The 25,969-nt window shown below is 52.7% G+C and overlaps 8 protein-coding genes and 2 pseudogenes across 8 annotated transcripts; 3 read left to right on the plus strand and 7 right to left on the minus strand.

The window, feature by feature from the left end:
- Nucleotides 1-602: 602 nt before the first annotated feature.
- SAPIO_CDS10732 (Uncharacterized protein) lies at nucleotides 603-1,963 on the minus strand (the record flags this gene model as incomplete). The annotated part of the gene is made up of 2 exons (XM_016784277.1): nucleotides 603-1,229; nucleotides 1,298-1,963. 2 exons carry the CDS (start codon nucleotides 1,961-1,963, stop codon nucleotides 603-605), a joined length of 1,293 nt encoding a protein of 430 aa, XP_016638507.1.
- A 696-nt stretch (nucleotides 1,964-2,659) lies between these two features.
- Nucleotides 2,660-3,721, plus strand: SAPIO_CDS10733 (annotated as a pseudogene; the record flags this gene model as incomplete).
- A 687-nt stretch (nucleotides 3,722-4,408) lies between these two features.
- On the minus strand, nucleotides 4,409-7,149 carry SAPIO_CDS10734 (DNA replication licensing factor mcm2; the record flags this gene model as incomplete). The annotated part of the gene is made up of 3 exons (XM_016784278.1): nucleotides 4,409-4,654; nucleotides 4,724-7,076; nucleotides 7,145-7,149. The coding sequence occupies 3 exons, from the start codon at nucleotides 7,147-7,149 to the stop codon at nucleotides 4,409-4,411; spliced, it is 2,604 nt and encodes an 867-aa protein (XP_016638508.1).
- A 430-nt stretch (nucleotides 7,150-7,579) lies between these two features.
- On the plus strand, nucleotides 7,580-9,197 carry SAPIO_CDS10735 (putative Metaphase-anaphase transition protein (Mlo2); the record flags this gene model as incomplete). The annotated part of the gene is made up of 3 exons (XM_016784279.1): nucleotides 7,580-7,698; nucleotides 7,781-7,835; nucleotides 7,896-9,197. 3 exons carry the CDS (start codon nucleotides 7,580-7,582, stop codon nucleotides 9,195-9,197), a joined length of 1,476 nt encoding a protein of 491 aa, XP_016638509.1.
- Nucleotides 9,198-10,034: 837 nt separating this feature from the next.
- SAPIO_CDS10736 (Amino acid permease) lies at nucleotides 10,035-11,876 on the plus strand (the record flags this gene model as incomplete). Its single annotated transcript, XM_016784280.1, has 4 exons — nucleotides 10,035-10,341; nucleotides 10,405-10,744; nucleotides 10,825-10,919; nucleotides 10,993-11,876. The coding sequence occupies 4 exons, from the start codon at nucleotides 10,035-10,037 to the stop codon at nucleotides 11,874-11,876; spliced, it is 1,626 nt and encodes a 541-aa protein (XP_016638510.1).
- Nucleotides 11,877-12,532: 656 nt separating this feature from the next.
- Nucleotides 12,533-14,155, minus strand: SAPIO_CDS10737 (uncharacterized protein; the record flags this gene model as incomplete). Its single annotated transcript, XM_016784281.1, has 3 exons — nucleotides 12,533-13,206; nucleotides 13,292-13,664; nucleotides 13,727-14,155. 3 exons carry the CDS (start codon nucleotides 14,153-14,155, stop codon nucleotides 12,533-12,535), a joined length of 1,476 nt encoding a protein of 491 aa, XP_016638511.1.
- A 471-nt stretch (nucleotides 14,156-14,626) lies between these two features.
- On the minus strand, nucleotides 14,627-15,337 carry SAPIO_CDS10738 (annotated as a pseudogene; the record flags this gene model as incomplete).
- Nucleotides 15,338-15,677: 340 nt separating this feature from the next.
- SAPIO_CDS10739 (Oxidoreductase) lies at nucleotides 15,678-16,819 on the minus strand (the record flags this gene model as incomplete). The annotated part of the gene is made up of 2 exons (XM_016784282.1): nucleotides 15,678-16,685; nucleotides 16,760-16,819. 2 exons carry the CDS (start codon nucleotides 16,817-16,819, stop codon nucleotides 15,678-15,680), a joined length of 1,068 nt encoding a protein of 355 aa, XP_016638512.1.
- A 605-nt stretch (nucleotides 16,820-17,424) lies between these two features.
- On the minus strand, nucleotides 17,425-19,440 carry SAPIO_CDS10740 (uncharacterized protein; the record flags this gene model as incomplete). The annotated part of the gene is made up of 3 exons (XM_016784283.1): nucleotides 17,425-18,460; nucleotides 18,537-18,945; nucleotides 19,101-19,440. The coding sequence occupies 3 exons, from the start codon at nucleotides 19,438-19,440 to the stop codon at nucleotides 17,425-17,427; spliced, it is 1,785 nt and encodes a 594-aa protein (XP_016638513.1).
- A 2,339-nt stretch (nucleotides 19,441-21,779) lies between these two features.
- SAPIO_CDS10741 (Patatin-like phospholipase) lies at nucleotides 21,780-23,806 on the minus strand (the record flags this gene model as incomplete). Its single annotated transcript, XM_016784284.1, has 3 exons — nucleotides 21,780-23,019; nucleotides 23,096-23,663; nucleotides 23,740-23,806. 3 exons carry the CDS (start codon nucleotides 23,804-23,806, stop codon nucleotides 21,780-21,782), a joined length of 1,875 nt encoding a protein of 624 aa, XP_016638514.1.
- Nucleotides 23,807-25,969: the final 2,163 nt, after the last annotated feature.

The raw sequence follows: 25,969 nt of genomic DNA on the forward strand, positions 1-25,969 counted from the left end.
GCTCGGAGCTTGGCTTGGGAAGGCTTCACTGTTGGTTGATGTTGGCTTAAGGCTCGGTCGTGGACGTGAATCCGGATTGATGCATATATTATAAAAGATCATGGAATCTATGCGTTTACCGGGATTCTTTTAACAACCCGAAACCCTTCCGTTTTCGGTCCCCGCCATACTTTCCCCATCCGCCGTCCCGGCCCTTCCTTGGCGCCGATCCTCCGATACCCCGGGCTCGAGCCAGTGATTGATTACCTTCGTACTGGGGCTCCAATGGCAAGTTCTACTCCAAGCACCCAAATCTAGTATTAAGGCATTTCAGAAGACAACTAACGATACCTTTGTAAATTGACATCACTTAATTTTGGTACTTGGGCATTGGAATCTAAACGGGTCTCAATAGTCTTGGTCAGGGAATCCGCCACGTCGAAATTCACACCTTGCAGCATAAGAAGAGGTACGGGGAATGCTTCGTACTTGAATCAAGAATAGTTTGCCATGAACGATTGAACTGTGCCAACATCTCTCCTTGAGATACCAGGATTGCTAACGGTCAAGACGAATCAGCGACAGGACAGCTAACTACCTGACCCATCAGCAGAAGAAGAGCCTCAGAGTTCGTCATCGCGAACAACCTCCCCGGTTTCAAGGAGACGCTGGCCATCGGGAAGTGGTAGGGCTTGCGTCGGCGGGCGCTCCCACCTCAGGAAGTCCTTCCCAAGCCTAGTGAGTGTGCTGCGCATGGCACCCCGCCTTTTAAAGTTGCCTTGGTCTATTGCCATGTCTGGGGATACGACCAATGGCGGCCAGTTCAGGGGCTTTGATGCCTTGGTAAAATGATCAATCTTTTTGTCGATCTCGGCCCTGCGCTTGGCCCATTCACCGAGGACCCGGCGATATTCCTCCACGGGGCTATCAAGCTGTGCATTTCGGTGCTTCTTCCATTTTGGCTTCTTCATGATCTTGGACGCATCCAACTCGTCAGGGTAGAAATCTAAGCGAAAGCAGAACTCGCGCGTGATGATTTCGTAGAGCGTAAATATCACAAATTTGACGTCGTTTCGATCCGCGTCGTATTGAAATTCTTGCTGGTTGCTCGTATCTCCCTCCCAGCCCAGTTTGGCACTCCAGCTAAAATCGCATAACTGAATGGTATCTGTCTCGGGTTCAATGAGAAGTTTCCAAGGGCATACTTCGCCATGGACAATTCCCAAGCGGAGATTGAGATAATCGACAACCTGTTCGGCGGCATCCGATAATCAGCAGGTCGAGCGTAGGGAACGTAAAAAAGAGAATAATCACTAACATTGATAAGTTCCTCCAGATACTTGAGTTTGAAGACGCGATCTTTATTTTCCGAAAGGTTACCACCGGGTATGTAGCGAGTGGTGAAGCCTACCACTCTGTCAACTCCGCCGACCGTGTCGACGACGAGAGCATCGAAGGGCACAATGTTAGGATGTCTAGGCATACGCATGACACAATTCGCCTCATGCCACGAAATGGCAACATTGTCCTGGTCGATGTAGTACTTGAACACTACCTGCCTCGTCTCGCCCGGGCTGGCAAGGGGTGAGTAGGTCGCCAAGTCGACTTGAGCTCCCAGTCGGCCAACCTCCGTGAGGTCACCACGGCGTACTGTGGCCACCCGCCGGGGAAAATCAGTACGTGGAGGGTAAAAGGGGACCAAGGCACGGTCATTTGCGGGGTCCGAAGACCTAGACAAGAGTGCGCCATCTTTGGAATCGATTTCAACCTGGACCACATCGGCGGGAAGGTCGTTGACGAACTTCTTGATGGACCTCAAAACAAATTCCCGTTCAACTTCCTCGTTGCGTACAAGGACGTCAAACGAGAGCCGCCGGTCCCAGTCCCATACGAACCGTTTATTGCCACCGTCAGGAAGCGGGTATAGTCTCTCCGTGGTGAAGCGTTCGTCGGTGTGGCACCTCGAGAAGTAATACGCGCCCATGCTCTTTGCCTGAGTCGGAGGAGAGACAAGTCAAGCCTCAGTTCGTAACTATATTAGCAGCGAAGACGTAAAGCAGCCGTAGCTAGTGTGGGGGGTTTCAATAGAAGGAGGTTCCCCAAAAAGCAGCGGGTATGATGGACTCTATTTGGAGGCATCCGAGACGAGGAAAATGAACGCCGGAAAAGCAAGCGGGTCAATGTTGAATTTGCGTAATTCTTGCTCGAATGGGTGTTGGAATGTTGAAGGGACAGCCACTACCAATTAACCCGGATTCATCAGATTTTGTTCATCCTTGATCCATCGATTGAAGTTGATCGTCCATCCCAACTTGTCGCCATCGCTCCTTCCCCATCTCTCGCAAAACTGGACCACACAATCCTCTGAATCTTCCAAGTTTGAGCCGCCCAAACGGAACGCATTCGCACCGTCGTTCAATCGTCGCCCGCAAAGTAGTCTTAGTTTTCAAGACAAACTCTCCTTCGGGCCGTAGACCTATTCGATAAACATCAATGCGAGGCTCCACTCAAAAACCTTATTCCCACAGCTTGCCCATCTCGAAACCCACCTTCTTCATCATCCTCTGCCGTCGACACTTTCATCCCATCCCGCTTCCCCTCGAATACATGTATCGCCAATAAGAGCACCCTCTACTCGACGCGAAAGCCATCAATTGATCAATCCCCGTTACCTCCCACCATGGCCTCCGAAGACACGTCGCCTCCAGCTTCCCCGGCCGACCTGCCCACCACATCTGACTCGCTCGGAGTTCCGAAGCAGAGGGTAGTCGCGGTGGGAGGGTCCAATGGCGACTCGAAACCAGTTGCGCAGATTCGCACCGCCAGTGGGTCCGTGAGGGACATGATTGCCAAGTTCGAGAGGAATGCGACGCCGATTGCGCCCCCCGACAAGGGTCTCGCCGGTGCCGGGAATAGGGTTCCGGGACGGGTTAGGTCTTGGGGCAAGGTCGATGTGAAGAAGGAGGATCCGTCTGTCGCTAAGGGCGGTAGTGACACATTACCGAGCGCTACGGTTGAGAAGCAAGAGCTTCCTAGGGAAGATGCTCCGAAGCAAGATGCTCCAAAGCAAGACGCGACGCCAATTGAGAGCACCGAGTCCGCGCCGAAGAAATCCGATGACGATGTTAAGGTTACGGGTGACGGCGATGATGTCACGAAGACGGCTGATGACACCCCGGAAGGCGCATCTGTTGCCAAGCTCGAGAGTGATACCGGCACGGGAACGAAGGGTGCGGATGATTCTAAGGATGATGATGTGCACGACGAACCAGTCACCGCGATTGAGGACGAACAAGAGCAGACAGCCGTGAATACAGAAGGTCACGCCAAAAAGAGCGTAAACGAGGAACCGGCGAAGGATGCCAAGCACCCTGAGAGTCAAGATGTCAACTCGGTGGAGGACGAAGACGTGACCGAGGAGCCGGACGAAGCGTTAGCACCCAAACCCAAGAAAATTATCATTGATAACCCGACCACATCTATCCTCGAGAACGAGGAGCTAAAAGACAACTCCGACAAAGTTCCCAACGTTGAGAGACCCATCGATCCAATGTACCCTTATCCTAAACTAGAAGAACCGCAAACTAGCACACCCTCAGAGCCCGATGAACCCACGGTACCGCCGCCCAGTGACAAGCCTTCCAAGGTGGATGACAAGCTGTCGGAGACTACCTTAGAAGAGGAATCCAACGACGAACCTCGCGCAAACGACCGCGACCCAGCTTCCGTCGAGACCTTTTAGAACAACGTCCGGCGCACTCTCTGGATTCACGACTCCGAGCTCTTCCCCGCCGGCCCGGTCTTTCACCCCGTCCCCACCACCATCGCTGAGCCACGCACGCCGCGAATGCCCACTTCGTTTTCGAGAGTGTTCTTCCATACGGCTTCCGGAAATGGAAACCGCGGAGATGCTGCGAGGCTGGAGGAGAAGTTTGCGGCTTTCGAGGAATTCCTTGATACTTTTGCCGCGCAGCACTAACGGGGAAGAGAAAAAAAAAAAAAAAAAAAAAAGTTAGAAGAGAGATGTTGCGATGTTTTGCAGGATCTCTGTAAGGCACTTTCGATCCATGCCGGGTTTCACCACATTGACGGGGGTACACTGAGACGCGAGGATTAGACTAAGATGCCAGTTTCTTTGTTTCTTCCCATTATATAAAACCAACGCAAACGATAACAAATACCATACCAGAATAAAACCCATCAATGACACTCATACCAATCCCAGCAGAACATAATAGACTCGGTCAGATATCTATAACCCTTATCCCCCAAACTCCTTTCGACCCACACAGCCTTCATGCTGAAACTCATCACCCCATAAAAACCATTATCAACCTTTAGACAATCTTGCTACTGGATCTCCCGATCAGCAGCCCCTTGTAGAAGCTTAGGGTTAGAAGGCTACCTTTTTTTCTTTTGTACACATCATCTACGCAGCCACGGCTGCCGAGCCCCTACCAGTCGCCGCCCTTTTCGCCTTGCCACCCGCCCTCGCGAGCGTATACTTGGCAAACGCTCTCGCTAGCGCCTTCTTCGCGCTCACTTTCTGACTGCCGATGAAGCTCTCGACTGTCACGGCGATGGCGCGGTCGATATCCTGCGACGAGCAGTATTCCGAGAGACGCATACGACAGAAGGCCTCGCTGATACGGATGATGGCTTCAAGGTGACGGAGCTAAAGATAAGCTGTTAGTCTACAGAGTCACTTCATTCGGGGAAACTAGAGATTTGTGATGGGACTTACAGTGATGGGATAAGCGCCGGTTGCCTGGGACTCTCGACGCATATCGGCGAAGAGCCGCGCGACCTTGTCCTCATCCATATGGTAGAGCTTCGGCGAGCATCGTTCCCTGGCATAGAGGATATACTTCCTCAGAAGCTCTTGTGGGATCTCGCCCTCCTTTGTGCTAGAGCCCGGTTCTTGAGTGTCCCGCCTTGCCGAGTCCGGCTCAACTTCCATCGAATCCTGAGCGGCGGCCTGCGACGACGGGTGGCTGCGGCTGTGGGAGCCAACGATGAACTTGGCCAGCCTCTCATCCTCTTCCGGGTCGACGGTGTCGCGCACCACGCAGAGAATGTCGAAACGCGACAGAATAGGCTCCGTGAGTTGCACATTCATCGAGAAAGGCTTGGTAGAAATGTATCTTCCACCGATAGGGTTGGCTGCGGCAATGACGCCGCAGCGCGCCTGGAGCGTGGTAACAATACCCGCCTTGGAGATGGAGATCGTCTGCTGTTCCATGGCTTCGTGGATAGAGGTACGGTCCTGATCGTTCATCTTGTCAAACTCATCGATGATACAGGTTCCCTTATCCGCAAGCACGAGGGCGCCACCTTCCAGAGTCCACTCGCTCGTCACTGGGTCTCTCCGGACGCTAGCCGTGAGACCGACAGCCGAAGCACCTTGGCCTGTAGCGAAGACAGCTCGATGTGCCGTCTTCTCAACATATTTCAGAACCTGCGATTTGGCCGTTCCGGGGTCACCTAGGAGGAGCACGTTGATATCTCCACGGATACGGTGCCCGCCGGTCGTGGTCTTGGAGACACCACCAAAGAGAGATAGTGCGACGGCGGTCTTCACGTCGGTGTGGCCGTAAATAGATGGCGCGATCGAGTTGATGAGCTTGTCGACAATGTTAGGGTCTCGCGAAAGCTTTCGAATCTCGTGCTCATCCTCTTCGGTAAGGCGGAATCCGGCGAGCTGATCATGAGACTTGACAACATTGTTGGCCTCGAGGATAGTGGCGAATACAGGGAAGCCGTTGCGGTTATTGAGCTGCGCGTCATAGTTATTCCTGTAAATTCCGGTAATTTCAATCTCATCTCCAGGCTTTGCCAGATCGATGAGATCCCAGAGAAGGATGACCTCCCGGGATCGTGGTAGACGACCTGCTGGCACGGTTCCTGGCGATTCTTGAAGGGTGATCTTCTGGTAGTTGCGATAAACCGTCTTTTCCGAGTTTAGAGTGAAGGGTCCGCGTGATTGGCAGTTCTGGCAGTATGTGATCTTGACCTCAACGTTGGATTCCTGCTGGAAGGGGCCGAGCGTCGCCTTGCACTTTGTACAGTCAAACTTGACATATTTGAGCTGAGGGAAGACCCCGGTACGCCGGGTGACGACACCAGTGACTCGGACGAGGCAGTTCAAGTGGGACTGGCGAAGTTGCCTTAGGGTATAATGGACGGGTAGGTCAATGACGCGAACATGGATCTCGGAGTGAATTCGTTCGTAGTCGGGGTAGTGAAGGAGGACGACATCCATGGCAACCTCATCAAAGAGCTTGAGCAACTCGGCCGGCGCATTGGCAAGGAAATACGCGAGGATCGCTTTGGAGGCAGATAGATGGTCGTAGGAGACTTCAAGGGACTCGGCGTTGACCTCACCAAGCGTGCGGATGCGGTTACCATAGACGGAGGAACCGTTTTCGTCAATGTACGAAGTCAAGAAAGCCTTGAACTCTCTCCGAATTGTTCGCTGGACTGCAGGTTGAGAGACCCATTCCGTTAGGCTGGACGCCTTGACATCCTGAAGGGCCTCAAGGGAGAGTTCTTCCTCCATGATATCGCCGTCCATGTCCTCATCTGGGTCTTCATCGTAGTGGTGTCGGCGACGGCGTGGCTGGGCTGATAAGTCGATATCGCCATCATCGTCCTCGCCAGGAAGAAATGCAGCGGGGATGGCTGCTCGCCGTGCAACCTCCCGATCTCTCTTGTTGAGACGGGCTTCAAGGCGCCGCCTCTCAGCAATAGACATGGCTTCATAGTCGCCCTCGTCATCAAGCCCAATCTCTTCATAGCCATCTTCTGTCATCTTTTCTTCATAGTCTCGCTCGAAGCCTTCGCGGAAGAGATCAACGCCTTCCTCCGCCATCTCATCGAGATCATCAATGTCATCCTGGATCTCAACATCCTCCTCGATATCGTCGTCATCGTCTACTCCATGCGCAATGTTGAAGGCTGGCGGCGAGGAAGGCATCGGGCTGCTGGCAGCCCCTACTGACGAATTTCCATCGTCGCCTCCGGTTCGAGAGCGCTTGCGACTCGCCCGTGGAGTCGCTCCGCGGTTAGCGGACGCCGGGTTAGGTCGCAATGGGGAACTGCAGAGCTTTGTGAGCCAGACCGCCAAAAGGAGGAGAAAACGAAAAAATCCGGGATATGAGCCTACCTCATGGTTACTGATTCTCTAAGGCAGATCGAAGACTATCAGTCACGAAATTCCGCAATAGATGTGATCGCAAAGCAGGGAGCTGGTCAACTCTCCGAGACGAGGGGGAGGGATTGGGCAAATTAATCTCTGCATGAAAGCCAGGAGACGAAACGCGAATCGCTGTGGAGGGGAACGTGCAACGCGTCGACGCGTTAAGTGGCGCTAAACCTCATTTGGTCTTCGCGTGAAATTCAGGTCCAAGATCGCTGACTAAACAGGGCTGAATATTGCCACCTGATGCCAGGCGTCATTAATGACTCCCGCAGGTCACTGGAGGCGCGAATGCGACGCGCTCAACTTTCCAGCGAATTGATGAGGCATCCAACACTCCATCATCAACGCACCATCACTCATCCTGAATCAACTTGTCGGTCATCACGAATTCGAACTGTGATGGATCCCCCGCCCCATCCTTCTCAAGTAGGCGATGCCTCCGGCTCGGAGGCTAGCCCGGCCAATGCGCGCGCAAGCAGCGTCTCGGCGCAATCTCAAGACTCGCAGACCGCTGCCGAGTAAGTATAATCAATTCGTTGATCCCTCTGATAGACTAGTGCTGTTCCATGTTGTAGACATGTTAACTAATCTCTGATCCAGCTTCATACGTGATCAAATGCAACTTGAAGCCGATGCCAGGGAAGCGATGCCATACGTACGTCCCTTAATTGTGACAAGTCACCCGGACCGATCTTGACTGACATACATCTTTCAGGCCTTTGATTCGTGTACGAATATGCTGGGGCCTCTCAAGCAGAGCGTCTTTTCGTGTCTTACCTGCAATCCGGCCCCAGAGGACGTAAACGCTCCCTACGAAGCCGCGGGTGTCTGCTACGCTTGCTCTATCCAATGCCATGGAGACCACAACCTCGTCGAAATATTTGCCAAACGGAACTTCACATGCGATTGCGGCACAACTCGTCTCCCTGCCACGAGCCCTTGCGTACTCCGACCCAATCCAGAGACGGGCAAGAAGGGTACCGTGCACTCGGAAGAGCCGTTCGCCAACTCTGCCCCGAATGTCTACAACCAGAACTTCCGCAACCGCTTCTGTGGCTGCTCCTGCGATTACGACCCATTCCAACAGAAGGGAACAATGTTCCAATGCCTTGGTCTTGGGACGCATCTGACTGGCGGCTGTGGTGAAGATTGGTACCATCCCGGATGCCTTATGGGACTTGGCCCGCAATGGTTCGACGATGCAAAGGGAAAGAAGGAGGAGAAAGAAGAGGGCGATGACCCCGAAGATCCGCCTATGCCTCCTGGCTTTCCTAATGAGGAAGCCTTTGAGGGATTCTTCTGCTACAAATGCGTGGAGTCGAACCCTTGGATCAAACGATATGCTGGAACCAAGGGCTTCCTAATGCCCGTTTTCTTTGACAAGGAATCGGGACAGCCTAATCAGCCAGCGTCAATCCCAGAAACTACCGAGCCTAACACTGAGTGCAAGAAACGCAAGGCCAGCGAGCTCGAAGTTGACGAAGCAGATCCCCCCGATAAGCGGCGTCGAAGCTCCGCCGATTCTGACTGCAAGCTTAACCGTCTCCCACCAGCACCGGCGGGCCGGTTCAGCTTGTTCTTCGAGGCAGACTTCCGCGAACAGCTATGCCAATGTAGCGAATGCAGCGTATACTTGGAGGAATTCCCCCAACTCAAAGAGGAGGAGGATATCTACGAACCACCATTGTCAGAGGATGGTGGTTCCGAGAACGGCGCTTCGACACACGGAAGTGGTAGCTTGTACGAACGAGGCGAGAGCGTGCTTAAGAATATTGACCGTGTGAGAGCCATCGAAGGTGTCATGGCCTACAACATGATGAAGGAGAAATTGAAGCCCCTCTTCGAAGCCTTTGCTGGTAGTGGCAAAGCCATTGGTGCCGACGATATCAAGGACTACTTCGCCAAGCTTCGAGGTGACGACGAAGCTATCAAGAACGCTGGCCGCGCAGCTGTCGCATCTAGCTCAGGTGAAGATCAAGACGGCTCCGGTGGGAGGAGGGAGCAGAGTGGATACTGATGATGAGATGTACGATATATCCTTACGTTATTGCTTTTCTGGTACGTTTGCTTCCGAAAGGTGTTTTGGTAGGTGGGCTAGGTTTAGGACTCGGGATTCAAGAATGACCAAATTTATGCTGCGATTGCTGGCTGTTCAGCTTACGAGTAACATCTTCTCAAGGTTCGAGCCTACGATGCGCCATGCGGACTGCTTGATGCCTCTAGCCTCCAACTTCTCAGAGGCAGATGCATGTGAATACTTCTTAGCTCGATAGGAAGTGCTATGCTTATTGTACGCTAGCAGTCTTAGTAACCATTACTTTGATGGAGCCCGGAAGCATGAAGCATCTCCATAGGCCCAGTGCCGCGACCACGATCATACCCTTGGGGATGTTGATGAGCCTTCATCGGCTTCTGGCAGATGGGCGGCACTACCTAGCTACTCATGGAGATTCTAGGCAAGACCCCCAAGAGGCTTACTAGTTTTGACGTTCCTCGACGATCCCGGATCGATTCAATGTCCCCACGAAGCTGACCCCCTCGACATGTGCCTGGACACAAGTAGCGCGAGTCTTCAATGTTTAGTGAATGCTTAGGTGCCCTCACATGTCGGATATTGCCATTCCTATCAACAAGTCCCACTCCATTCATCGCTTTCACCTGTCTCTCGGCGTGGGCGAAGGAGGAGAAGTCTGCTTAGCTATGCAGATTGGCTTACGCTCTATCCTTCACTAGTTCCTAGGGCTTGTCGCTTTATCTACGCCAGAACGCCGTCCCATTTCCTGTCTTTCTCTCAAGAAAGCGCACACACTCCTTGTTATCGTCCATAGACCTGTTATTCTAACATATAGAAACGATGGCTACTTCCGACCCAAGAGGTAAAGACACCGAACTCTTCGAGATGGTCCCAATCCCTCTCGGCGACTCGGAAGGTGGCGATTCTTCCGCTACCGAAAACAAAAATGAAAATGAGGCCAAGTTCCACCGCAGTATCGATAACCGCCAGATGGTCTTTCTTTCTCTTGCTGGTTCCATCGGTGCCGGCCTCTTTGTTGCTTCGGGATCCGCTCTCAGTTCGGGGGGCGGCGGTAACGCCGTTCTCAACTATGCCGTCGTCGGCTTCATGATATGTACTACCATGGGCTCCCTCGGCGAACTTGCCAGTACGTTTCTCCTCCAATGTACCCATGACTCACGCAACTAACCCATTTGTCAACATTCTCCAGCTACGTTTCCTGTCGCGGGAGCCTTCTATGATTACACGGACCGCTTCCTCGGCGAACACTGGGGATTCGCCATCGGCTGGATGTTCGTGCTCAACTGGCTCACCGTCCTCCCCTTCGAACTGACTACCATGGGCGCTCAGCTGCAATTTTGGATACCCAATCTCCGTCCCGAATATGCTGTCGCGCCGATATTGGCTGGAATCTCTGGCGCGTCTTTCCTGGGATCGAAAGTCTTTGGGGAGATCGAGCATTGGCTTGGGGTCGGCAAGGTTCTGGCTTGCTCTGTTATTATAGTTGTGGCTCTTATCATCGCTTCGGGCGGCGTTCCGCAAGATACTAGGTATGTATTCCCGACAGGTGAATGTCTATGACAGCAAGGGGGGGCGCTGTAGTTACTAACTTAACCTTTCTTGTCTGTAGAGAACCAAAACCTCTGGGATTTGAATATTACCGTAATGGAGCGGCGTTCAAGAACGGGTTTGCAGGTTTCCTCGCCGTATTCCGCGTCGCTGGAAGTAAGTCAACACGCAGATCACCCCCGAAGGCGAACAACCCAGGGGAGAACATGCCTAACATGTATCTATCTAGTGTCTTATAACGGAACTGAACTCCTCGCCATGACCGCCCGAGAATGCAAAACGCCCGAAAAGGCCATGCCCCTAGGAACCTACCTCGCCTTCTTCCGCATCGCCGTTTTCTACGTCATCGGCGTCTTCTGCCTCGGTCTCGTCGTGCCCTCCGACCATCCAGACCTCAGCCAAACCGGCCACGGCGCCAAATATTCCCCCTTCGCCCTCGCCGCCCAACTCGCCGGAATCCCCGGCCTAGCCCACTTTTTCAACGCCATGATCCTAGCGGCTCTCCTCTCCATGGCCAACATGGCCGTCTTCGCCACCTCGCGGGCTCTCCAAGCCCTCTGCGCCAAGGGATGCGGACCGGCAATCCTCGCGAAAGTCAACAAGAGAGGGGTTCCGTACTACTCCCAGATCCTGGCTCTCTCTGCCGGTCTGTTGGCCTTCATCAATGCCGCTCCACAAGGCGCCCAAATCTTCGATTGGCTGCTCAACATCGCCGCCACCTTCGGCTTCTACGTCTGGATCGCCATCGCCGTCTCGCATATCCGGTACCGCCGTGCGCTTCAGCGCATCAACGTATCTTCGAGATCCCTGGTATTTGCGAGCCCGTTCGGCGTGTGGGGTTCGTACTTTACCATCGCCGTCGGATCCTTCGCCCTGCTCGCGAATCCTCTCTCGGCTGTGTTTCCCCTCCAGGGGGCCAAGGTCACCCTCACGAGCGTTATGCGGGAGAATGTTGGGATGCTGGTGCCCTGGGCCCTCTGGACTGGGAATTCCCTTTGGCACTACTTTAAGAACCGGAAGAATCCTGACAGGAAGAAGTGGACCGTATTCAAGCCGATTGAGGAGCTTGACGTTGACTCTGGTCGAGTCACTAAGCGGGTACAGGGAGCATGAGACATGCAGGAGGATTCGACGATGAAGGAGATGGCGTTGATGGCGTCGAAATGGGGCGTGTACTTGGGAATTTTTTTCAAATTGGACTGCTTTATGTTAAACAGATGACTTTACAAGTTAGTTTACAATAGCTTCTTACTTTCTGCATCTATAGGTCTGATAGCACACCTTCTTGCATGTTGACCAGCTTGTGCTATGTGAGAAATACGTGTAGTAATTCTCAGCTCGGCCTATTCCTTGCTTGAATTGAATATTATTGAATGCTCCTTAACCTGAGGCGGTCGGTCACGCCTAATGGCAAAATTGCCAGACTCGAAGAGAAGGTTGCCGAGAAAATGTTCAAATCCCTATCGTACATATATAAAACAATCCATGGGTATGGGGGATATCATAACCTTGGGTTGGTTTCCTTTTTTTAAAAAAAAACAGACATTCCAGTTTCCATCCGTCCATAAACTTCCCTAATTCCGAAACTCCTTGCGATGCGATGCAATGCGACATAATGCACCTTTTAACAACGAAGCCCCAAGTACACACTCACGGTACTCGTCTCTGTCGACATATGTTTGGTGGGGTATAACGAAAGCAGGAAAGACAGCACGTCCCAAGATATGGGCTTGACTATAGAGCGTAAGGCCCTAGGCGGGATGCTCCGCCTACTGGCCAGAAGAACCAGTGCTAGCAGCACTCTCAGGTCGTGCGGGAACTTCATCCCTCTGCATGGCCACACCGCCGAATTGACCCTGAGACGAGCCGGATTGAGACGGATGTCCAATCGGGGGCAAGAGGTCCAGGCCCTCAGCCTCTTCCTGCTCCTGCGCAGCCATCTGCTCCTGCTGCTCCCTAGCCTGCTTCTCCACCTCTCGAAGGCGCATCTTCTCCTTGATATCGATAAGGTCGTCATCATCACTCCAGTAAGGGTCGTCGTCGGGAATCTCCGGCATGGCCATTCGCTTCCAGAAACGGATCTCCTGGCGAACGGCGACATGATCGACACGACGCTTCCATCGCTCCTCGCTCTCCTCGTAGCGGTTCCTGAACTCGCGCAGCATCTGGTTGGCGCGGGACGCTCGGTGGTTCATCTCCCAGATCTGCTCTCGCAAGCGCGCGTTCTCCTCGCGCTCCTCGGCGAGCTGGTTGCGATAGGATCGGTGCCAGCGGGCGATTTCCTCGACTTGATTGGCCTTGTAATCGTGGAGTTGGCGAACCATGTTGCCCATGGTGCGGGCGTAGTCGTTCAAAAGGGCGGCATTGGCATCTCGACTGTACTTAGCCTTCTCGAGTGCCTCGGTTAGGATTGAGACGAAGTTATCGAGGTTCTTCTCTTGGCCTAGTTGGGTGAAGAGGGTTTCAGTTAGCTAGGCAAATAACATGCAGAGGGGGCGCCCAGGTCGTAGGTGCATAGGGAGACATACCATTAATTTCCTCCGAAGCGACGTTGATAAGCTCTTCGTTTCCGAGAGCCTGGGCTCGCGCCTTATTTCGAACACGTCCAATACCAAGGACAATCTCCTCAGTCTGTCGCCTATTCTCGGCAAGCTGTTTGCTGAGCTCCTCAACAAGGCCGTAGATGTAGTTCAGCTCGGACTGGTGTCCGGCGGGAGTTGGCATGCCAACCATGCCCGCGGGTATAGAACCTCCGTTCATACCGTTCATCGCTCCTAAATTCTGCGCATGCGGGGGCGGGGGAGGCATGGACAATCCCAAGACGTGATCGAGCTGGTCCACGTGGGCGACTGGCGATCGAGGTGTGTCGGTCGAAAAGGTGTCACGATCGTGCCCCTCGTGCTGAGGTTGCGATTGAGAATCTAGGTCCGAATCGGGATACCGAAAGCTGGGTCGACGTCGACGGACAGGTAGTCGTCGCGGTTGGGGATCGTCGGGTAAAGGTGGCAGAGGCCTGCGTCCACTAATGAGGATGTCCTGACGTTAGATGGTGAATTCGGCGAGCCACCTTCTTGATGCGTTGATGGTAAGGACCTTCGCTTGAAGACGAAACGCTTCGTCCGTAAAGGGCTGTTGGTGGGAGACCGGGCGCTATTGGCTGGTCCGTGGCGGATCGCTGTAACGGGGGGCGAGCTGTTGGTACTGTTTCCGCCTCGCAGGGTCTCTGGAGTCCGTGGGGGAGAAGATACTTGATTCTCGTAATCCGCAGTCGTCGCAGGTGAACCTGAAGTCCTAAAATAGGTCTTGAGATCAGAAACAATCGGACTTCGAGTCAACGTCGAGGGAGGCGTCCTCTCTGAGGTAGGGAGGCTGCAGCCATCCTGATCACCCATATTGAATTATGTGGTGTTAAGCACGTGAGAAGTTATAGCTTCAGGGATTGGTTTTAAGAATATTCCCAACCTGGTCCTTTGGTGAGAGGGTATGAGAATGAAGAGAAAATCGGTTAGAGTCATAAATAGCTGGGGATTATTTCAAGCACACACATTGATTAAATTGCCTTACACCTTCCTTGACGATATCCCAAGAGCATCTTCACCATTGCACCTTCCCTCACACACAGATCATAACAAAATGGCAGGTGGAGGCATCAACTTTTCAATGATGTTGCTATAAATTTAGAAGCAGGGATTTTGTTTCCACTCTCTCAGTACAATAATGCTGTAGGTTCCGGTCCCTTGGATCTTCGTGTTAGTGATGATGAGGCTTTAGTTCAATATCTCCCGTCTTGAACATCATATCTCGCTTTTATTTCTAGAATGGTTCCAGTACTAGCCCTATAGACCATAGCTGTGTTTGGTGTACTAGCCCTCATCTGCCCTGCTATCATCACCCTGTTCAAATTGTCGATTGAATCTCGATGCCTTGGGAGTAGATAATCCACTGTCGCTTTCGTCATCTTCGTCGGGGCTCTCCCATGTAGACGCAGACCTCTCGACATCCTCCTCCTGCTTTTGGGCCATGCCGGAACTCGAAGAAGTTGCGGGCGCATCCGCAGTCCCAAAGCCCCTTGCCCCCGATGCCAACGGACGCGGTCCCACTAGCCGTGTCGAAGGCCTAGAAAACAATCCCTGATGCCTCTCTACCTGTGTTTGCCCTCCGCTCGAACTATTGGCGCGTATCGTGTCGGTATCCCCAGGTTCGCTATGCCTCTTTCTCATCTGCCGCACAGGTGATACAGGAGGGTCTCTGGGCCCCATCGGTCGAGCAATGGGTCGGTCCATTAAACGGGTATCGAAGTGGGTTCTCCGTAGGCGGCGGCGAAGCGCCGTAATGGAAGGAGATTCATCTGCTGTTTCCTTGCTGAATTGCGGACTCGGAGTGTTCTCGGTCTGGAAAGGATCGTCTTCTTCGTCCAGCATAAAATCCCTATCCGCGGGGGCTGTTCTCGTAGATCGATGCGGCTGAGGTGTTTCGCAGGATCCCGTCTCGTCATCTTCGGCACATATGCGCGGCGAAATCGATATTGGGTCTCTAGCCGTGGCCTTGAGGGGAGGCGTTTTAGGTTCGTCCATTGCGCCCAGGTTCGAAGTAGGCGATATTTTGCAACTTTATCCTGCATCTCCATGCTTTGGAAGTTTCATAAAGACGGGTTGGTTTCGAAGACTTGCTGGGCTTGGGGTAGCTTAGAGCATATTCAGGATGGCTCCTTCCAAACCAACATTCCACAGCAATTTGTTTGTTGAGGGAGCTATTGAACATCGAAACGTTCACAAAGACGCTATCATCTAACTCTGACGCAGATATAGGAGCCTCTATGGGTAGTAAAGTCATCAAGTCCTTAGCATTTTCTCTGAGTCAGGATGGCAGGATTCTCTGCCTCTCAATTGCTGTGATATCCAAGATGTAAACCAACTACAACTGATACTTCAACTTCTTCACCGCTCCATTCTCCTTGCCACTTTCAAACATCATCTCCATCACCTCCAAATCAGCCAGTGCCTCCTCAACCGACTGCGCCGGGTTTGGTTTCCCGGCAACCAAGCCCGCTGCCCACGCATTCACCTCCTCACTGACGCCATAAGTAGACAGATCAAACTGCTCCTCCTCCGTCTCGACTTCGTCTTCGTCAAGAGCCTTAACGATGACTTTGCCCGCCTCTGCAATGATGGCGCCATTCTCAAAGGAGAAGGATGTCTCGGCACCATCGAGGTACAGTGTTCCCGCGGTGATACAGAGAGAACCAACGACGCCAGATTTGGTTCGCAGAATGGCATGAATGGTATCAATAGGCGGTAGGTGCGGCTGTACCTGCGCCGTGAGGGCGGAGACGCTCTCGAGAGCGTTCTCCCGCCCGAGGACCGCGCGGAGGTAAGCAATGAAGTGGATTCCCGCGTCGAGCACGAAGCCTCCTTGGTGCACTGGTTTCTTGCGCCAATCAGTCATCCAGGAGCTGTCCGGCGGTGTAGGGAAGAACATCCTGCCTTGGAACCCGTTCAACTTCCCCAGTTTCTTCGACTCCTCAGCAGCGAAGTTCACCGACTCGAAGAATCTAAAGTTCTCGGCGATGCCCAGCGTCACTTTCTTGCCTCCTGCTATCACGTCCTTCCAGTCCGCAATGAGCTTCTTCGCCGCTTCGATATTCGCAGCAATGGGTTTCTCCGCAAGCACGTGTTTGCCCGCCCTGAGAGCCTGCGTAGCATAAGCAGGACCATCCGAAATGTTGATGCAAACAATCACGGCCTGGATATCGGACCGTGCAAGGAGATCGGCGTAGGATTTACCCGACCCTGCATCGGCAGCGTAGATGGCCGGATCGGGTCCTGCCTCGTTGGGGATAGCTTCGACGGCCTGCTCGGCGGAGGCGCGAGTGCGCGAGTAGATGGCCTTGAGGGAGAGATCCCGGCAACGAAGGACGGCGGGCTGAATAAGTGGGTGGGTGGTGTTAGTCGGTGAATGTTGTAGGTATCAGACCCCGAAACAGGCAAGTGACCTACAAGGTGGTGCTTCTTCACCCAAATGCCGCTTCCAATAATCGCAACTCCCACCGGCGCCATGGTGTTGTGAAGATTTCTTGGTCAGGATCTCAACTGTGTATGTTCCGCAGGCTGGCACTATTACTCGACCTCAGAGCAGCGCAATTTCCAGAGGAATAAATGCAGGAGCTTCATGAACTGGACCGATACTGAGTTGCTTGTAAGCTTATGGAGGCGTCGGTTGAACTGGCATCCTGGCCTTGTTTATAAATGGTAGCTCTTCCACGGCGACTGGGCGGAGATCTTGGAGCGGGGTAGGTCCGAATCCTGCACGGGAGAAGTTCCTTTTGAAATGATACCCGACAGGCCAATTTCGAGTCGGTGATGACTTTTGGTACAACATGGCGCCGTGATAATATATGTCGGCGAGATATCTACATATAGGTGGGACTACGAAGTAATCGGGGAGGCGTGTTGTTAATCGAGTCTGGCAATTCAGCTACTATACGAGATAGCGGTGTGCTGTTCGAACAAGCAAGCAGAGCAAGCTATTTGATGTAGCCTAAGTGCCGGCGTCCCATGGGAGCTGGTGAGGGTATCCCAATATCAAATTCAAAACGCCGGAAAACGCCATACCTTTCCCTGTCCCTTGCCCGCAATCATCCGGAAATTCTCGAAAACAATTCTCACTCCCAATTAGTATTCAAAAACCCATGCCTGGCAACCGCCTGGCCTCCTCCCATGGGTGCACCGCCCTTCCCTCCTTGGGCAAGCCACCGCTGCAGTCTCATAGCCACCCTAGAGGCAGCAAACATCAACCCCCAGTCCTCTGCCGCACGGGATATCATCGAGATCATGTACATCGTTCTGGAAAACCGCTCGTGAGGCCCTCCGTGGCATGCGGGGATGATTGCAAACATGGCCCAGTTGAAGATACCAAGAGCACATCTCCACGTAGTAAGGGGCACTCGCCATGATGTTGTCCATACTTGTAAGAACTCATCGATCGAGCATGCCCTGCTGAGAGGAATGCGGTCCCGTATGGCCCGTATATTGACCATTGCCGCCAGTCGAATCACGGAATACATGTAGTCTGGTCCCGAGGTTACCTTGAGTGTCTCAGGAAGGGGCACCTTTGACTTCGCCGAGGACTCAACCCGAGGGTTCCCATCCGCTCGTCCACTCCCCACTTCTGATGCATTGCCGCCACCACTATCCTCCCTCTGCTGGATCCTCGACTCTGACTCCGGAGTTGTCCGACGGCAGGATGGAAGGTTTGAGCTCGTAGCCGTGCCCGCCTTTGCAGTCTTAGCGCTATCGGGATTGGGGGAGTCCTCGCTCAGACCGCCTAGATTCGCTTGGGAAGTGAGCTCTCCGTATTCGAACAAGCGCTTCGTATCCGGAGAATCCTCAGGAAGACTGCGGATACGCTCGTACATCCAAGCCGCCGTGGTTGACACCTTTTGCAGCTCTGCCGGCGATGGGTGATCTGGTAGGGACATGACGGCATTGATAAGAAACCGGACATCGTCAAGAATCGATGCCGTCATAGGATGCAAGCCGAGAGCCTCGGCCGAAGCGGCAAATGACGCGAGATTGAAGATGAGTGGTGTATTGTGCGAGATGCGGAAGGGCAAAATCGCAGGATCGTGATAATCGTACTCAATGCCGTTTCCGAGGAATGGCTGGATTTCGTGTGCGAGGGCAATTCCGATATCGTGACTAGATGGTCCATCAGTATCGGTAAGAGAACTGGATTCTTCATCAAGATTAAGAGTCGAAAAAGAACAAAACCTACCTGATGACCAACTTTGCGAGCAGCCCATTCATGCCGAGAGTATGAAACCCCCCACGAATGCGGATCATCTCCCTCAGTCCCCTCATGTGCGCCTTCAAGTCATCTGTGTCTCCCCAGTACCACTCATCTACAATCAACTGCACTACACCGGCAATGACAGCATCGCCAGTTTGGTAATTGTGGGAGCGCAGTTGGTTGTTCAGCATGGCGATCGCCTTGCCTTTATGGGCCATGACAGCCATCTTGGGCATGTGGCCAGTCTCATTTAAGAAACAAGCGGACGTGTAGAGAATGATCTGCAATAGCAATGGATCCTGGATACAAAAGGGGAAATAGAATTTAACAATAGGGTTATTAGGGTCTGGATTGCCGTCAAGGCTGGTTTTGTACCTTGAGAGCAGCTTGAGAACTGTTCCGTGGGAATGTTAGCATCAATGTTTCCAAACAAGATCAAGAAACTTGTTATTCCTGTGCACCTAACCGGACGGGAGGGGACAAGCAACCGGAATAATGAAAAGAGGAAACTCGCGACACAATGTCCGAGGGGTTTATTGGTTAACTTACATATCCTCAATAGGTCACTGTTCTGCTTCGACGGTACCATTGGCAGTGTATCGAAGTCATTGGGCAAGCCGGGCCACATCGACAGGTTTGACGAGTTGACGGTATGCATGGCTATGAGGTGCTGCGCATCGGTGTTCCACGACACCAGAAACTTGTCAGGTACACTGACTCTGAAGAGGATTAAGCGCATGGCATCGTGGACTGCCCGGGATCGCCTTCGCTCCTCTTCCGAGTCATGTGGCTGGTCGGATAGAAGTCGTCTATGCTGTGGTTCTGAAGGTGCAGAAGAGATGTTGATGAGCCTCTGGAGGGACATGGCACTAGGATACTGCGTCGCCATGTTGACGCCAGACCAGTAGGCTATCTCGCCTCCGTGTGCGAGGCCATGGGCCCCCGACTTCCGGTTCTTCACCCATTCTGGGTCGGGGCCGTCAAGCAGCGATTCTCTGGCTCCGGGCTCCTTGTCGTTCGAGGAACGGAGAGTTACGGTGAATGTGGGATGGCTTGATACACCCGGAGGATTTTTTCGCCTTCACCAAAGATGGAAGTAAGTACATGTGCGGACGTTTGGCAAGCAACTCTCCGAAGGCTGGACACACGAAAATATTTCGTACTTACTTGCTTTGCTTATATTCGCACACCGGCTGCGGAAACCGTCTCGCGCAATTGGTGCACGGCTGGCCTTGAGAGCACTAATGCATTGGGGAGCTGTCAGTCATACTGGCTACTTCGTAGAATGTATGAGACCCGGAGCGACGACTCTCCTAGGCCAATTCCGAGATGACGGACACCAGGACTTGTAACCAGAATCGCCAAGGAGTAGCTTCGATGTACAGGGCCCTCTGTATTAAGGCCTCCCGTGCTGGTATATTTGATGCCAGGAACAAAAAAGAACATGGGTGAATGGAAAACTAACCTTCTGCTTCCTCCTCCTACATTCACCACAGCTCGTCGCGATTCGATCACGCGTAGGTCGTGATACCCTGGGCTGCAAGTTTTCGGACATAGTCTCAAACGAGAGGCTGAAAACGGGGAGCTTCCTCCAAGAGACCAGGGGTCGTGCAGCACATCCAGAGATCCGCTAATACCAAGTGGGCACTCGAGCGCAGTTATTACTCGACGCAGATCAATGGGGAATTGGACGGGCGATGCTTCTTCCAGGAAGTTTTAGAGACTTCTAACACGATATCCAGAGCTTTCCAGTTTGTTGAGGAGACTAACGAAGCGGTCTAGTGGGTTAAAAAAAAAAGGGGGCCCCAACTAAGGAGCCAGGAGCACTAGTCGAGAAGGTCAATTGCGGCGAAGAATGTCCTTTGGAGACAGATTCGATGCTCGAAACTCGGTCGCTAAGCTTAAGACCAGATCGAGGGCTCAACGGGGGGAAATGTATCAGGAGCGAAAGCGAGAGGCAGCGAAGCTAACGGTCAAGAGAAGAATATGCAGTCTGGTGTGGAGGAGGGGTTGCGATAATCCACAAGGGCTGGAAGGGAAGGTACACGCCACAGCCCCGTCCTCCTCGCCCCTAATTTGCTTATTTTGGGGATGAGGATGCTTCAATTCTTGATTTCAACGTTTCACCGAGTCGGGGAAGATCACTGATCATTTTTTAAATCTTATCTAAATATGGATAGCTAACTGTGTGTGCGGGCAATCCCTGCTCAAGTTATTTCCCGAGCTCTACTTCGTACTTCGTACTTAGTTCTATATCCTCTCTCTCCCTGACTGGATCATCATCATTAACTCTCCATCTTCAGTCGTTATCCCACATTCAAAGGCTAGAGAGGGGTGGAGTCGAGAAGTCGGCAGTATGGTTCGGTGTCAAGCTTGATTGCTTCCGCCGCAGGATAGCACCTCCTTTCCAATCCCGTCACCATGCATCTGCCTTGGCCGGAGCGCCCGAAAGATTGGAGCGGTGACATCCTGCTGACAGGATTTCTTGCCGATCAGGCATGCTCCACCAATTACAACCACCAACATCCTTGATGGAGAAAGCGAGTGACAACCGCATTAATCAATTTCGTCCGGCGGCAGTCCTTCTCCAGTACGATGCAGGAGTCCCCCTCTTTCCCGCGTGGTCACAGCTTGCCTAGATTGCGCTAGATGCCACCGACTAAGTTTATTAGTCCTACGGTTTCTAATCTAGTCATGGCCTGTGGCCTCAAGGTTCGTTTAGTCCATTCAAAGAGGAATCGTGACTTCATTGCTCAAGGTTGCCTCTTGAGAGCACTTATACGGGATACCGGGCCCGTAGTGCGAGCAACGGGTCTTTCGTCTGTGCTCTTCTATATAAGCCTGTTTCCATATCTACAAGTAGTTGTCGTCTCGTCGTCCCAAAGCTTGCTTTTGCTGAAAATAGGTGGTATCGTCCGGACTAATAGCGAAAACTCCCAAACCCAGAGAAAAAAGAAAATAGCCTCCTTTGAAGTCAATTCGCCTCAAACTCCTGAACACGCTGTTCTCCTGACCTCCGCTGCTGCCAACATTCCTCCCATAACGTGTCGTTGAACAAGTGAGTGTAAATGCTCCATCATTAAAATGTAGAGCAGAAGGCCCGTGTGCTCTCTCCACAGAGAGAGAATCAAGGACTAAGTAGCGGACGACACACACAAAAAGAGTGACCCGTTCTTCTACAATGATCGCCAATCTCCCTTGGCGGTTGACATGAGAACTTTCATCACTTTATCGACCATGATATTCCGGCTTTCTTGCCATATTAACCATAGGTGGTGCTTCGTCCTCGTCGATGGGGTAAGGCAGAGCCGGAGCGCTCGTATTCCACCCTCTTCCGTGGTCATCGAGAAGCGGTGTCTTCGGCGGTAAGGGCGGTGGCTCAATCCTATATGGTACCAGCTTGGGCGATTTTGCCGGAAGTCGGGGTGACGACTGTATTCCATCTACAGACACGCGTGGATGATCATCTTGGCCGACGATAGCGATCTTATCCGACCCAGAACCCAGTCGGTACTGCGATGGCGTCGGCGCGTGGTATGCGAAACGATCTGGGTCGTCTTCGATTACTGATGGGACGGAGTCTGGAGTTCGAGGAGGAGGGGGTGGCGGCAAGTCTTTGTATTGAGAGAGACGGCTCGCTGACACTCGTCCAAGATCGGCCGAACTTCTTGGCGACGCATCTTCGAGTCTCTGCACACTAACGATATCGGGTCCGGGATCAAACGAAGGGCGAGGCGGTGCTGGCCAGCTGTCCGGAACTTCAGCGGGGAGCTCGATGGCAAAAGTAGGCGGTGGTTGTTGTTGTCCCGGCTGCATGGCGGCGGCGGCGGCAGGTTTTTCGAAGCGCTTATTAGCAAAATGGATCTTGGCTAGCTTGGATGCCGATCCTACGACCATTTGATGTTCCCGCTCCCTGCGCAGGTACTGTTTCGTCCCGGTGCTGATTGGCGCTAGACGGTGCCACTCGTTCATGCCGAACTCTCCCACCCCGATTTCCACGTTTAGTCTGTAGTAGTTCTCGATGTTGACACCTCGCTTGCCGAGGTGTTCCCTCATCATGTACTCGTGAATCGTTTCACATCCCTCAATCTTAGCGATGAGCCTCCTCCTCGCCTCCGCGAACTCACCCATGAACCCTTCGTACCACATGGTTGAATTCGCATCGCTCGACTTTGGCCGCTTTCCTGTACCAACACTGATAAAGACGCCAATCTCTCTGCCTGGCCATTCGCTTACCGCTTCATCGAGCGCTTCGGGGGAGGGGTTAAAAGTGCCTACTCCGTCATCGTGGAATACTGACTGCCCGATGCGGATAGGCTTAAAGGCGAGTCCGATGGAGCATGTTGCTCGGCCAGCTTCCCATATCTTACAGTCGAACTCGGGAGGCGGCTCTCTCCTGGAGTCGTAGGACCGTAGCAGCACGGCAGGCGTCCCCTTCCGAGAACCTTGATACATTGCTGTGACAGCACTTCAAAACACAGAATATTATATCAGTAACCAGAACTCTGCAGGTGGTCGATCGCATGACAAAAGGTTTAACTCACGTTTTGGTTCTGTTTTCACGGCAGTCATAAAGGCGCGCCTGAGAGTTGCCGTACTTAGGGTGCAAATACGGCCGCTGGGACATTTGGGCTTGTGGGCTCCTCGCGCTGAAGCTGAGAACGCTCGCATTGCTGGAATGCCTTCTAGGACTTGCTGCGCTGGAGAAGGCGGCGGCGTTTAGAGAACTGCCCATATCTGGCTCCATCCCGTCGTTCCCCTCGGTGCGTGAGAGAGTGTGTTCCCTTATGGCCTCCATGATGGCCTCTTCCAGCTTAGATGCCTTAAACAGAGTCGAGCGGTAGGGGATTCCGGCAATGGTTTTGTCTGTCTCGAAGACGTATCGGGTCAATCGAACGTACAGCTCCTTGCAGGTCTCTATATCTAGACGCAGGCGGCCAAGCATTAGCGCGATAAGGCCGCCGGTGCCGGTACCGACGATGAGGTCGAAATGGTCTGCGGGTTTCGGTATTTGGTCGCGGCGCGGGGCTTTGCCCTCGATCTCGACATACGTTCGGTACATGATCTCTTGCAAAATAATGAGCATCGAGTAACCTCGAACTCCACCACCATCTGCAACAAACGTTAGCTAACGCAAGAATTCCTCTTTCGGTCTCTCTCTTTTTTTCTTTTTGCGAAGGACCCGTACCTAGTGATAAGACACGGAGGGGAGGGTCACGCGTAGTGTCCCTCCTCCTCACACCGTTGGAATCCATGTAAGTGTGAACTGAGGGCTAGCGATCGAAAATTTTAGGATCGTGATCCGTTGTTTCGTGATTTGTTGTCTGCCTGGTGTTCTTCCTGGGGATAGGCGGGGGAGGGGAGCAGGCTGCTGGCTATATCTACTTCGAGAAACTTCGTTGTACAACTCCCTAGGGTTTTGCGCAAGGCAGGGCGGGGTCCGTCTGTAATACGTTCAGTTATAGATTGAGATGCTCGAAGGGTTGCGAGTGCAATAAAGATCAGATTGGCATAAGCTGATGAGAATTATGACTAGGCGGTTCCGGCGGTCCCTTCATGTTCTATACAGTTCCGCGAGTAAGACAGTTTTTGAATGCGCGGAGTCTGAGGCGAGTGACGCAACTTGGAGCTTATTGGAGTGGAAACAAATACGGGCCGGGCACATATCTTGGCTGAGATTGATCAAGGTCAAGCGCTTGGCAGAGGCTGCGCCACATCGCCACATCCGAGGCCTCACAGAGTTCATTGTGTAATACTTCGTATCCGCGTGATCTATTGGAGGACTTGGAATGGACTTTTGGCCGACACTTTGCGTATTCAGGACACGGGGACATGAATGGTGATGCCGATATCCTGATCCATTGAAATAGGACGTGTGAGTTTGAGACATCACGACTGGAGGGGGGACCACCTCGTACGAAACCAGAAACTTTGACATGCCAGAGACGTGCTCAAATGTTGGTTTTAGCCTTCCTGGGGTCCTTAGGTAATCGGTACAAGGGACTTGAGTGGTCCGTTACAATGCCCCAACCAGATCGTTATTATCGGTAGTCTCAATGAAGGGACAGACCACCCTCGCCCTATTAAATCGCTGCCGTCTCTGTCAATGTCAGCCGAAGCCGGATCAATGATCAATTCATGTTCTATCAATTCAAAAATTGATATCCACTGCTATCCGAGAAGATGGTAAAAAATGTAATCTATTGCTGTCTAGTGTATTCTCGCAACGGGAACCTATCACTGACCCTGAGAAGGGTGAGAATAGGCCAAGGCAGCTCGCCGATTGCCGATGCAAATAAGCATCAACCGAATAATCTACTGTTGATGAGCGGAGTCCTCAGCGGCTAGGGGCATGCCCGCACACGTTATGGACCAGTCTCCTGAGTTGATTGCTCTTCCCAGAGTCCGGAATCCATACATCGTCCTATGGATTTCCATTTGACGGCTGTCTCATGATGGATGCGAGTGTCTCTGCCTGAAACGAAAAAAAAAAAAAAGAGCAGTTTCTGGTGAGGAAAACGGCTGTTTATAGCCAAGCACCCGCGAAATGATCCGGAGCCGAGGCGAGGTGGAGGGATCTATCTTGGAATGTCTGACAGAGACAACCAACCCCAAGGTTCTCAGTTCGTGCAAGGAGGGTGGTGAAGGTAACCCTCAACCCCTCAACCCCTCAAAGCTGCTAGAAGTATATATAATTTGCACTGATCATGTCCGATATTCCTCCCTAATGCTGCACTCCGTGCTGATTACTCCCCATATATGGACTGTCTCCAGCTGGAGACCGGCGCTTGTCGTGGGAGTCGAGCTAAATCCAATAGTTCTAAATATGTCGACGCAGCCAGTTGAAGGAGGCGCTCATCTGCGGTTCGAAATCTAGCCATTCCCCCACCCATGATTGGACCAGGAAAGATGGCTCTTTGGCCTTGTCCTTTGCCACGCCTGGGCCTGATCTATCGTCCCTGACCGCCCTTTTCGCCCTTTTCACTCTCTCGGAGCGTCGTGTCTTCAGAGGGGGGACAAAAGGGAAAAAAAGCCGAGGCTGGGGTGGTGGGCACACGGCCTAGCCCGTCCTGCAGACCTGCATCACAACATTACTGCGTAATAAACTACATACTCGAAGACATGAATAGATTCAAAGGGAAAGGGATGGCTGGGTTGTGGTGAGAAAGTAATTATCCCCATCATTTGATACGAAGTAAGAACCGGACCGCCCGGATTCGCCAGCTTATCCGCACCAAGCCCAGGTTCTTTTGGGCTCCAAATACGCAGAGCTCGCTGGCAGGCTGGGTACAGATGCAGATGAGGTAGCCAATAAGAGTGACTCCTGATTGAAGCCAAGCAGCCCATCAATTCCAGAATTGAAGAGGAACAAAGTAAAACCTCAGACCCACGATGTCGATTTTGAATCTCCTGCTTCT

The sequence above is a fragment of the Scedosporium apiospermum genome (assembly GCF_000732125.1).
Source record: "Scedosporium apiospermum strain IHEM 14462 chromosome Unknown SEQ_SAPIO_0176, whole genome shotgun sequence".
NCBI lineage: Eukaryota > Fungi > Ascomycota > Sordariomycetes > Microascales > Microascaceae > Scedosporium > Scedosporium apiospermum.